The sequence below is a fragment of the Oryzias latipes genome, chromosome 12 (assembly GCF_053564925.1).
Source record: "Oryzias latipes strain Hd-rR chromosome 12, Olatipes_Hd-rR_3.1".
Lineage (NCBI taxonomy): Eukaryota > Metazoa > Chordata > Actinopteri > Beloniformes > Adrianichthyidae > Oryzias > Oryzias latipes.
Window position 1 is genome coordinate 2,436,549 of NC_136248.1, and position 12,672 is coordinate 2,449,220.

A 12,672-nucleotide genomic window follows, 5' to 3' on the forward strand; every position below is an offset into this window, starting at 1 on the left:
CTGGATTATTTTAGTTAAGAATGTTACAAGAGTTCTTGAAGTCTCTGCTCTGAAGATGTTGATAAAATTCCAGATAATAAATGCTATGCTAGAGAATTATGGCAAAGAATGTGACGTCATCTGGTAGGTTTGGAGTTTAAACCCGTGAAGTTACTCATGAATCTCAGAAAAGCTGTGCTGTTGATTTAAATGTGGATAGAAGAGTCAAAGACGAGGACAGGAGTGGCCATTTTGAATTCAACTCATTATTGCAGTTAAACTTGTACAGAGTAACAGATTACAAAGCTCATGGCACAGTCACTGAAAAAGAGAAATGAGGCGTGTATGTACAACAGGTAGGAAAAAGAAAAAATCATCAACATTTTGGCTAATAGAAACACCGCGGGTAACATAAAAACGAGGATACTGTTATTCGGGAGATGACTTGATTATACAACAAAGAAAACATGAAATGAAACATTGCAAAAAAAACAAACTTCAAAAATACATTTGAGCACTTTGATTGACAGAGTCAGTCCTAGTGTTTGACCTAGGTCCGCGTCAGAGCAGCTCTTCCTTTTGACAAAAAGCTGGTTTTGAATGGCAAACACTCTGAAAGGACTGAAACTGCACAAAACATGATGTGATCTCTTTTTGGGGAAATAGCTGAAGAGATTGTTTGCAGACGACCTTCTCCTTGTTATCAGCCACGCTCCAATCTTTTCCAAAACGTTGGTGTCGACTGAGGCGCTGAGGGTCATCAACCCTTACCCCACACTACAGGAAATAAAAGCATGGAAGTCACAGCTGACTCTCCGCCACCAGGGGCCGCCAGGACAGATTCATTTCTTTGGGTACCAAAGTTACTTTTGTTACATCCTCTGACTAAAAAATCCAAAAGACTTTTATAAATGGTAACGTTTTAATATTGCAAAAAAATCAATGACCCCTTACTTGAATGTTGTTGTTTTTTTCTGGTGAAAATTGATAAAAATCGCTCTGGTGGCGCAAAAACACGGCTGATCTGGCACAAGCGATGCTTGCCTTGACTCACACTTTAGATGGTCGGCAACCAGAAGCACTAACACTACTGAGCGCCACTGATCCAAACCAAAGATTGGGACGCGCCTTCTGTACCGGGACAGATACGGCCTCACCAACAAATGTAACATGTTCTTCATCATCATCACCGTGTCTCACTGACAGATCTTCACCCCACGGAAAATGCATGAGGACTATTTACACAGCAAAAAACATCCAACTGACCTGGTAATGCTATGAGGCGTGTAGAAGGGAAAGGAACGCGTTTGTCGTCGATTGAACAGCTCCACTGAACCCTCCAGAAAACAGCTCAAACACACAGAAACGTGGAAAAACAAAGCAAAACGTTTCAGAATTCTTGACCTCACTACAGTTTCAATGTGACATTTTTTAAACACATACTGAACTTTACTTTTTCATCTTTTAACAAAAGAGGGAAAAAAAACAACGTACAACGTATTTCTAAAACACAAAACAGTCTACATGTAAAAATATAACTTTTACGTACACAATTTCAAAATAATGGTAAAGTTTGCCATTTTGTTGCATACAATTTACAAATGTCTGTGTGTTGTTGCCTGGAATCGAGCGCAGTCGATTGGAGCTGATCCGGTCCCGTTGTGTCCCGTGCAGGGTGTTGTCATGGCAACAATTCAATAAAGTCCTTTAACTTCTAACACTGAGGGGCCGCACTGACTTCTGCCAGCTCAGTCTTTGACAAAACCAGTCCCCCCCCCCAAAAAAAAACACTTCTCTGCAACTGATAAGAACAATAGAAAAGACAGAATCGGCACCCTTGTCATATACTGTATATATTTTTGTACATTTATATATAGACTGATTTATTCAAATAAATTCTTTTCCAGTTTCTGTGCCTTCCTGTCGAATGGTTGGGATTTAGACCGTCGGGTAGAGTGTCTTCTTTCTCTCTTTTTCAGTTATTGACGTTTTTTTGTTTTTGTTTTCTTTCTTCCTTTTTTTTTCTTCATTTTTTCTGAATTAGACATGTAAACCAGAACAGACGAAAAAAGTAATAAGAGAAAAGAGTCTTCGTGAAAAAAAAGAGAGAGCAAGAGAGAGGAAAATAAACCTGCTTTACAACGAACGACCACACACAGTACTGAAGACTACATTGGCTTACGAACCAGCCCATCAAATATCCATAAAAAGCTGATAAGCTATAATACAAGAAGAGACCATGGAAAAAGGAGGGGGGAGCGGAGCGGGAAAGTCTGGTCAGGGTTGTGGAGGACCATGGGGGGGGGTCTATTCTTGCTAAATCAAGCGTCTGTTCTGTTGGCTCCAAGCCAGAGCACACTGTCTACTTACATATAAGCATACAGTACATTAAATACAGTTTATTTTTTTATCCAAAAAATACTTTTTTTTCCTTTTGAACTTTTTTTAAATTCCCAGGTCTGGTAAAAAACCCGACTGCATAGAACCTAGCGACTAAGAACTGGTTTCCCTAAGCTTGCATCCTATTAAAAGACCAGGTTAATGTCCTTCTCTGGCAACTCCAATGATATGAACTCTAAAAAGGCACTTTGGTACAAGTGTGAATGTTCAAATTGCATCTGTGGGGCGTGTGGGCGGAGCGGAGGGCTGGAGTGGGGGTCTGGTTCAGGGCTCATAAGGCTTATGTCTGTAGAGCACAGAGATGGGGGGGTAAACTGAGATAAGAGGGGCTTCCAGGCTGAAACGACTCTGTGATGATGATGACGCTGATGGGAAACTGCACACTAACGCCATCATCTGATGGGGTCACAACGTGGGAGCAGCACCAGACCCAAACCCACAAACCCAACCCTCAGAAGAGGGTTCAAATCCCACTGGGTTCAGGAAAGTCCTGCTGATACTGTGCCGACCGTCAGTCAAACTGTGGGGAACTTGGTAAAACCAGAAAAACTAGAACCCCTAACGTCCTCAATCACTTCCAAACCATAGAAGCATCAGAACCAAGGGAGCTGCCTTCAAGGTGCAGAGGGAAACACGACGCTCCTCTGCCACACTTTGTGCTAAAGCTCTCTCTCTCAGCTCCTGATGAGATGTTTGCCAGGGCCAGTTCAGCCCGATGATGGCCTCCCCCGAACAGAACTCTCCCCAGGTTTGGAAGAGTCTTGATGTCAGACTTAAACCTTGGTAAACTTTTAAAAAGAGAGCTGAAGGACGAGCACGTGGCCTGCTTTCCCCATACCTCCACACCCCCCTCACCCCGGGGACTGTTGCCCCTCGAACATCAGCTTCCAGCAGACCTTCCAGAGTCCCTAGTCTTTGCCTGGACCTCCTTCAGAGCAGCTGTCCTCCTGCACAACAGAGGTGCTGGACTCAAACAGTGCCATTCTGAAATCAGGATGACTCTGATGGTGCACGCTCTGCTCTGCTGATCTGTTTTTCTGCTGCAGGGACACCTTCAGCTGAGTCTGATGGAGCTTCTACAACAGCATCCCTCGAAGGTTGACGGGTTTTTGATTTAAGGTCGGCTTTCTGAGCCCGCTCTTCCTCTGAGTGGATTCAGAGGCCCTCTGGACGCAAACATGTTCAAATGTTTCTCTGTCTTTTACTAGTCTGTACAGGTCTGCAAAAGGTCGCAAAAACAAATCAAACATGAGATCTCCAGACGGCTTTTACACTGTTGATGAAAAAGCCTTTTCAAAGGGAATGTGTCAGACGAAGAGAGCAGGTCCTCCCTCTCCTTCAGCCCTGCCTCTGTCTATGATAGTCAAGCATTTGTGGAGGTTGTGGCAGATTTTGCTCCCTAAACTCTTCCTCTTTGTAGCGGTTTGTAATTGAGAGTGTCTAAAGGAGTGTCTGAGTGTGCGGCCTTCCTGTTGCTCTTCTCCCTGTGTGCATCAATCTGACTTTGCATCCAAGAAGAGATCAGGCACAGCTTCGTCCACAGTGTGGCGTCAGATTGCCGTTCAGGGGCTGCGGTCCACAGCTGCGCAGTGTTGCTTCAAGAAGAATCTCTTTAAACACTTTATGATATGTTTTGTTCCACTGTTAACATCCCTCCCCAACCCTGCTCACAGTCTGTCATTTTCTTTTTATGTATATCTAAACATATATATATTTATATATATGTATAGATATATACAGTATATATATCTATATATATATAGATATATATATATATGGAACGCGGCCTTTTGTTCTGTAGAACTGGGAATGCTGATTGAACACGTACAACAAGGAGTTTTTTTGTCTGTTTTCTGTCACTTTGCGTCAGAATGTTCCGCTCTGCCGGCGCCGCGTCCCGACTGGAAGCCTCCGTGAAGAAAGAAGCCTCGGGGTTCGCTTCAGCCGGAGGTGCAGAGCGACGGATGCAGTTCGTTTTCTCTACAGACCCAAGAGGAGATGACGAAAAGCAGGATCAAAGAACGGATGAGTGGAGGAATCGCGGCTAACGGATTGGTCGGGCCGAAACTCCAGAGACAAGGATCGGTCGGGCGTAAGCAACAGCGGGTTTGATCGATTGCCAGGTGGTCACAGAAACTCCGTCAGAGGAAGTGGTCGCTCATCATTTTGATAAACTCTGGCACCTTGGACCTGCAGAGGACAGAAATGATTATCAAAACAAGGATTCAGAAGGAAACGAAGCGTTTCAGAGTCACTGCTTCATTTGAGAAAGAAAAATGGCAAAAGGCATTTTTATACAGAACTTTACTACCTTAGAAGTGGCTTACAGTCACAGTCCCATTCACTCACACTCACACACTCTGCTGCTGAACACAGGTGCCAACCTATAACCACTAGGGGCAATGTGGGGTAGAAGTTAAAGAGCCTCTCAGGTCCTAACCAGCTCCCAAAGGCTGTTAAGTCTAAACACTTCTGCCTTTTCAGGATTTAGGAAGCTACTGAGCAACACTGAAAAAGTCGGCTCTGTGTCTGACTGTCGACCTTGAAGAGGTCTCGCCTCGTCTGGTTTGATTTTCTAACTAAATCCAAACAAGACATTTAAAAATGGAAGGTGTCTGAGACAGCCCAGTCTTTCCAACGAGTCCAACCTGAGACAGGAAGGACTGTCTCAGCTCAGCTGCTGCAGGAAGTTAGAAGGAGACCATTTTCTCTGAGATGCTTTAGTTTGAGATGTTTTGGCCGCAATGCAGAGACCAACTGTTAAGCATGGTGGAGTAGGAATCATGATTGGGAACACATAAGTCTAAGCTCCTCTGATTATCAGACGTTTCCATCAAATAGTGCATCAGTGCCACAGCTGAAGTTCAACTCAAACTGGGCTGCGTAACCGGACGGCGATCCAAAGCTGGTCTGGGGTCCGGAATGAGAGTTCAGGCCGCAGGACCACCGCGGAAATGTGGTGAAGAGAAGCCCCTCCCCTGCCCCCTTCGTTCTCCTGTCAGGACGGAGCTGAAAGAAAGTAGAAGCTAAGCACGCATGACGGACTCAGGGTCGATTCCGTCCCACGACTTCAAGGGGGAGCTAAGGATTATGGGGCATCATTTTGAAAATGCTTTATCACTGTTGTCAGTATGAAGTCATTTCCATGTAGGCTTTGGTTCACGAGCAACTGTGTGCGTGTGCACATGTGTTCTTTTGAAAGTCAGGTGGAAATCGGGGCATTTTTTATAACTTAAGGGACTTCTTTAAAGGACTAAAGATAAGGGAAGATAAACAGAAATGCACTAATAACATTTTTTAACACTTTTTCTTTTTTCAGAAGGTAAAAAGATGCCTGAGAAGCTGAAGATGCTCCCATGAAGCAGGCGCACTTCATCTCCTGCACTCTGTGGTTTAACAGCAGATTCTTATCACAGACCTTTGACAGACGAAGATAAGCTGCACATTAGAGCCACTCCACATGCAAACACACACACACACACACAACAGGAAGGACACGGGAAGCCGTTAAAATCACTCTTATGGCCAATCTGTTGTTAAAATGTACCCAGACCAGACAAACTCTGCTGTCACCAGGAGCTCTGCCGGGTCTGACAGACACAAACTGATGCAACCATCAGCGTTCCTCTAATTTGACCTGCATCCCATTTTCACATTGTTGCTGTCTGTGTTCAGCCCTGCACAACAATCACAGTGTGAAAATGAAGATGCAGCTGCGAAAAACCTCCTTCAGCCGCATCTTTCCTTATAATTAGACAAATAAACAAACAAACTAAAAAGTAAAAGTATGTTTACAATTACAGGCTTTTTCGATTGAAGCATTTTCAGACCCGTGTAGACTTTTTGGGATCATTTTTGGATCCACGTTGTCTGGAAAAAGGTCGATCCAGCTGTCAGGTGGTTCAGTCACCGTATCACTTGACTCGGTTAAAAGTAAAGCGACAAAAGGCTCCGACTCAACCTTTTCTTTAACGAAGCTTAAGCTTCACGGAGCCTGAACATGTTGGAAGTTTTGTTTGTTTGTTTGTTGAAATCTGTTTGTTTTCTCATTGTGGCCTCTCTGGCCTTTCTTTAGAACGACTTAATCTTTGGTTTAAAGGTACAACAGCAGATTAGTGGATAAGAGAAATCTTCTGACCATTCAGGGGGAGGAGATGTTGCTGCATTTTACATTTGTCCCAGGGGATTTGGTCCGTCTCCCATGGCAGCGGCGGCATGGTGTGCGGCGGCCAATGAGAGGGGAGTCCCGTCTGAAGCGACGGTGACCTTCTCTTCTTCGCGCCGCTTCAGGCAGGCCGCTTTGGGGTTCAGGTTTCGCTCTGAAGAGAGAGGAAGAAGAAGAGGGAAATCATTTCTGAAATCATGTCTGAAAGTCTGCAGAGCAAAACTTCAAGATAATCAACAGGTGCTCCTGCTGCCCCCTACTGGAGCTCCTGCAACAGTACAAGCCAGAGACAGCCAGGTGGGGATATGCCGAGAAGGGAGAAGACAAAATCTACAGGAGGGATAACTTGGGAGTGGGACACGGAGCCTTTACAGGAGGCATATTTAATGGGTATGGGTTCAAAAAATTGATTTGATTTAAGCAATCAAAACAAAAAAACAGTAGAAAAGAAGACAAACAAAAGAGATCTCTACATAGATGTATCAAACTTGAAATGTTTAGTCATTTTTGACTGGAAAATAAAAAATGACAGTAAAAGACACATATCCACATCCATGCAAAGACTCAATGAAACAAAGTTGTTCAATAAAAGCAACATTACAGTTATTTTTCTATAGAAAAACCATTATAACACTGAGAACTCAACCCAGGCTCAGATCATCTTTCATGGCAAAATAATTGATCGTATTTTGTTGTTACATAAATCTGGACTCATTGTGTATTTATTTTTAACACATAAACATGTGACGATTTTGTCGTCTCAAAAAATTCAGAAATTAACAGTAATTTTGGTTAAAAAAAGGGGTTTTAATCTATTTCTGTTCCATGTGAAGAAATGAAAAGTATCCCATTTCCATAAAAAAAGTTGCCTTTAAATGTTTCCTTTGCATTTAATATTATACAGACTCAAAGAATGCAGGCTGAATGGTTGGCCCTCACACATCACACCTCACCAAAACTGGTCCTCGATGCCAAAAACCTTGGACTGATGCTTCCTCATGAATCCACAAAACCTCAGCGTCTGCAGCTCTCCTCTTGTAAATGTGCTGTTTTAATATTCCTGTTTTTTTTTGGTTTTTCTGACTGACTTGTGTTGCTGTCAGCTGATTGGTTTGTGTTTTCGTTCCTGCAGCACAGACGCGCGCAGAAAGAAGCAGCCGGTCTCTGGGGTGCATCTTCTACTCATGCAGGCCTTATCTTCACAAACCTCGAACTTGCTGCTCCAGACTGAGGATGACGGCCACGGCTTGATGCAGGATCAGTAACTTGGTCTGAGGTTTGTCGCTCTTCAGGTGCAGCTGGACCATCCTGCCCAGCTCCTTGAACGCCTCGTTGATGTCACGGACGCGCAGGCGCTCGCGCGCGTTGTTCGCCATCCTCCGCTCCCTCTCCCTCTCCATCTTCTGCTCTGGACTCAAGTCCTCGTCATCGTTGTTGCTACACAGTCAAAAAAGAAGAAAAATGGAGGGTTGGGGGGCGTAGAGAGGAGAACAAGAGGAGGAGGAGGACTTGAGGATGAAGACGCTAGCTGTGTGGTGCAAATCCAGGGTTTGGACAGAGACACCTGAGATCTGAGCTCAGAAAGTCTGTTTAGCTTGATTCTGACTGCAGCAAGTGTGCAAGAAATTGTTTTGGATTTGAACTTTTCTTCCTCCTAAGGTCGCACAACCTCAGTGCACACAACCACATGACATCTGTGTGTGTTAGTGTGCATGTGTGTGGACACTCCTATTCACACAGCAACACTAATTAGATCCGTTCCCCTTTCAGCAGTGGGATCAGCTGGTTTTCTCACTTTCACATTAGTCCCAATAAGTCATCAGATTCTAATTGTGTTTTTGTGTTTCCACAACATGAGATGGCGAATCAACAGAAGAACGTTTGAGAACTCGCCGGTTATCAGAGAACAGCATTCATGTCAACAACTGTTCTCATTTATCACATGGTGAATCTACAAATGCATTTAGATTTCGAAAATTACAAAATTGTGGATATTGTGCATGTGAATGATGGAAATCTTGTTTTGTGCTTAAGGAACGCTATTAATTGAGAGCTATTTTTATATTTGAACAAGAACTATTGTGAAGTGTTCTTCTAGTTTTGGAACAAAGCTTTAGAATTGTTTGGATAAAGATATTTTATTAGTTAAGATCTAGATTCCATTTTATTATAAAAATATTATATAATTTTAATTTAATATAAAATACATTTGTTATTACTGTCAAAAGAATTAGGTAACTGTTAAAATCTTAAATAAATAGTCAATACTAATAAAAAAAATAAATATGGTATCAGTAAACATGAACGGTGTACAACTACGTCTATACCTACATCTAAGTCTATGTCTGTTTCTATGTCCATGTCTATATCTATGTCTATATCTAACTCCATGTCGATATATCTATGTCTATATCTTTATGTCTATATCTATATCAAAGTCCATGTCTATATCTACGTCTATATTTTTCTCTATATCTATATCTACAGGACAGACCAAAATTTTGGACACACCTTCTCATTCAAACAAATGGGAAAGTGTGTCCAAACATTTGGTCTGTCCTATATCTATATCTATGTCTATATCTATGTCTATATCTATGTCTACATCTATATCTATGTCTATTTCTACGTCTATATTTATATCTATATCTACGTTTATATCTATGTCTATTTCTACGTCTATATTTATATCTATGTCTATATCTATATCTACGTCTATGTCTATATCTACGTCTATATTTTTCTCTATATCTATATCTACAGGACAGACCAAAAGTTTGGACACACCTTCTCATTCAAACAAATGGGAAAGTGTGTCCAAACATTTGGTCTGTCCTATATCTATATCTATGTCTATATCTATGTCTATATCTATGTCTACGTCTATATCTATGTCTATTTCTACGTCTATATTTATATCTATGTCTATGTTTATATCTATGTCTATATCTGTGTCTATGTCTATATCTATGTCTATGTCTATTTCTACGTCTATATTTATATCTATGTGTAAATCTACGTCTATATCTATATCTATGTCTATATCTGCGTCTATGTCTATATATATGTCTATATCTACGTTTATATCTATGTCTATTTCTACGTCTATATTTATATCTATGTCTATATCTATGTCTATATCTGCGTCTATGTCTATATCTATGTCTATATCTACGTTTATATCTATGTCTATATCTACGTCTATATCTACGTCTATATCTATGTCTATATCTATGTCTATGTCTATATATGTGTCTGAACTGTATCCCTGTTTTTTCTTGGATGAGCCTCGATAAGCTTCATTCCAGTCCTTTTTCTTTAATTGTAAAAATGTCAAGTTTTAAAGGACCAAACAAACTTCAACTTCTTTCAAAATGAATGCAGTAATATTGAAATAACGCTCATAAAAAGATTATTGATAATCTGTTATCTTTCCCAGCTGTGATGTTTTAAAGCCAAATCACGATAAGAAAATGAATTAAAGTAAAACAAAAAAAACAACGATTGTAATTCTGCTGGTCTTCAGCCTCTGATATGACGTTCACTTTATCTTAAACATTTAATTGTTTTAGTCTCATGATGACACTTTCCCAAACCCTGGAAAACAACAAAGACATACTTATTTAGCTTTTTAACGAGGACCACAAAGCCTTTTGTATCGTCATCATCATCATCATCATCATCGTCGTCGTCCTCCTTCTTTGAATCAATATAATTATCATCATCATCATCATCATCATCATCTTGGCCGCCACCATGCTGCACAGATTCTGGGTTTGGGATCCAAATGTTTCAGATTCATGTGTCCTCTGGGTGCAAAGGAACCGCGATAAACTGTTTGTTTATCCTTAGAGGAGTGAAGCGTCTTCTGCTGCACACAGGGGGGACAATCCAACAAATTTGACATTAAATTGCTCTATAAATCCAACATGGCCTCTCATTCAGAGCTGCGCTCACACCAATCATGATTCATGGGTCAGAGGCGTCCAGTTTCAACGTTAAGTCGACGTACAGACGCGATCCGAGGTCCTGCGGCGCGTTTTGAGCGTCGGGTGTGGTAGTCTGGGAGCAGCGCGATTGACGCACAATGTTTACATTTCTGAACTTTGGCAAAGAAGATGCGTTGGGTGAACCAATCAGGAACTGGATCGTGGGTGGACGCGATCAGAGGATGGAGTCTAAAACCAGACGTGATTACTGATGCCTTTGTAGAGCTCTTCAATCAACCTGATCTCTCAACGTCGTCCGTGTCTTACATGCATGTAAATGAGCTAAACACAGACACTTCTCCATGTAGCAATCAGGCTTTGGCTGAAGCTCCTCCCACACACGTCTGGAGCGTCAAGCTTATGAGCACCGTTTTGGTCAAGCGTCAAACATGCGTATAAATAGAGGCAGAGGATGCTAACTCGATGGGCAAATTGCGCCCAATTGGAGGTGAGGGCAGCATGAACTGAGAGAACATCTTGTTTCTGTTGGTGACGATTCTCCAACCCTGCAGCAGCAACGTGACACTTTATTTAAGAATAGTGACTGTGGGCTCTACTCTGCTGTGTGAGAAACAGCTAAATCCAGGCTCAAGACCATGGACTGATAGAGGGAATTATCCTGGAGCTCCATGTCTACTAGATCCCTCCATTCCTTTGAACAAGGCTGCCTGGACCCCAAACTAAATCTCCAGCAGCCGTGTTTAAAGTGGGAGATGTCTGTGAACACAGGAGCTCTGCGTGGAAACGACTAGATCATTTAGCTGCTTCTCATCACACTTGATCACTTCTTCAAAAAGTCCAGAGGCTGGTTCCCAAAACACGCACAGCTCTGAGTTCCAGAGATGCTTCTTGACTAGGATTACATTTAGGTCAGTGCAGTAAAAACACATTTGTCCAGAATTAAACGTATGAGTAAAACCACTGAATTGCTCTTTTTACACATCCTGTTTACTACAAGGACAAAATGTGCTGAACAAATGGGGAAGCTCCTGTTAACCAATCAGGACTGAGCTTGCAGGTGTTTTGGGAAACTTCCAGCCCAGCTGAGGGTTTTGAAAGAAGTGAACGTCTCGTAGGTGGCTGGCGTTACCTAGATCTTGACCTCTCAATAGATTTAAGATCCTTGCTGTCAATGTCCTCCTTCTTGGAGTCCATGGATTTGGGGTCCTGCAGGAGGTTTTCATCTCCCTCATCCTCTGACTTGATCTCCGAGCTGACGGAGGAGGCGCTCTGGCCCTGAAGGCCAGCGGACAGAGCTGCAGGAAAAAAGCAAACAGGTACAAATGGGTTAAAAGCTGCACACAGTGTGCATGACCTGCCTGGAAAAAAAGTTGCACGTCCACATTGGACATCCTTCCTATTCAAATACATTTCTCAAGTTAATCAACACGTTAAAGCCAAAAGAGAAGTGGATGGCAAGTTAATTGTTTAGTAATCCTGCCAACTACATTGAACCTGTTTGGAACTCATACTCTGACATTTTTTAAGCAAGAAATCTTTAATGAGATCAAAATGAGACTGGAGGAAAAGGGGAACTGAGCAAACATTAAAGCAGAATAAAAAAATAAAAAAATCACAGTTAAATGCCTAAAATGTCACTGGGGCTCCTCACTGTGGATCTGAATGTTATCAGAACAGTTTCTCCATTTTCTATCACGATGAACTGAGAAGAAAAACTCTATAGTGCGGTCTTTGGTTGGAATGAGTTTAAGCAAAAATCGGTTTGGTTCAAGAGAATCCATAAAAACGTCAGCACCCACAGCAGCTGTGACTATTTAGCTAACTCGTGCGTCTCTATGTCGATCGATGCTTTTCAAATGCAGCTAAACCTCTGACAGCAAGATAAACTGTTGGGTAAAATCTGTTATTTATGTCATTATTGTTATCAAAAATGTGCAACAAATAAGAAATGCAGAACAGCCTCCAGATGTTGGGATCAGTGCTTCACATTAGCATGCTACCAAAGCAACAATGCTGGGGAGTTTCAAAAAATCCTACAGATATGTCCTTTAAAGCTTCCGTTAGCTTCTTTAACATAACAGAAGAAAACGTTGCAGGGAACTGCGGTTTATAGTTTTCAACCATTTTGTTAGTCAAATGAAAAGTGTAAAAATAGATTTTTCATTATCTTCTAGTGCA

At 41.9% G+C, this 12,672-nt stretch overlaps 1 protein-coding gene across 17 annotated transcripts in view; it reads right to left on the bottom strand.

Annotated features, from left to right (window-relative positions):
• Positions 1-223: 223 nt before the first annotated feature.
• Positions 224-12,672, bottom strand: part of tcf4 (transcription factor 4) — a 224,354-nt gene continuing 211,905 nt past the window's right edge. For 8 of the 17 annotated variants that reach the window (XM_020707913.3, XM_078955584.1, XM_023960868.2 and 5 more), the window contains 4 exons: positions 11,624-11,789; positions 7,752-7,981; positions 6,551-6,698; positions 224-4,569 (listed from right to left, as the gene is read on the bottom strand). In XM_020707913.3, coding sequence (XP_020563572.1) covers positions 4,521-4,569; positions 6,551-6,698; positions 7,752-7,981; positions 11,624-11,789 — 593 coding nt within the window. In that variant the 3' untranslated portion in view covers positions 224-4,520. Of the gene's footprint in view, positions 4,570-6,517; positions 6,699-7,751; positions 7,982-11,623; positions 11,790-12,672 lie in introns of all 17 variants that reach the window. The other 9 variants (XM_078955583.1, XM_020707912.3, XM_020707917.3 and 6 more) reach the window with 3 other exon arrangements.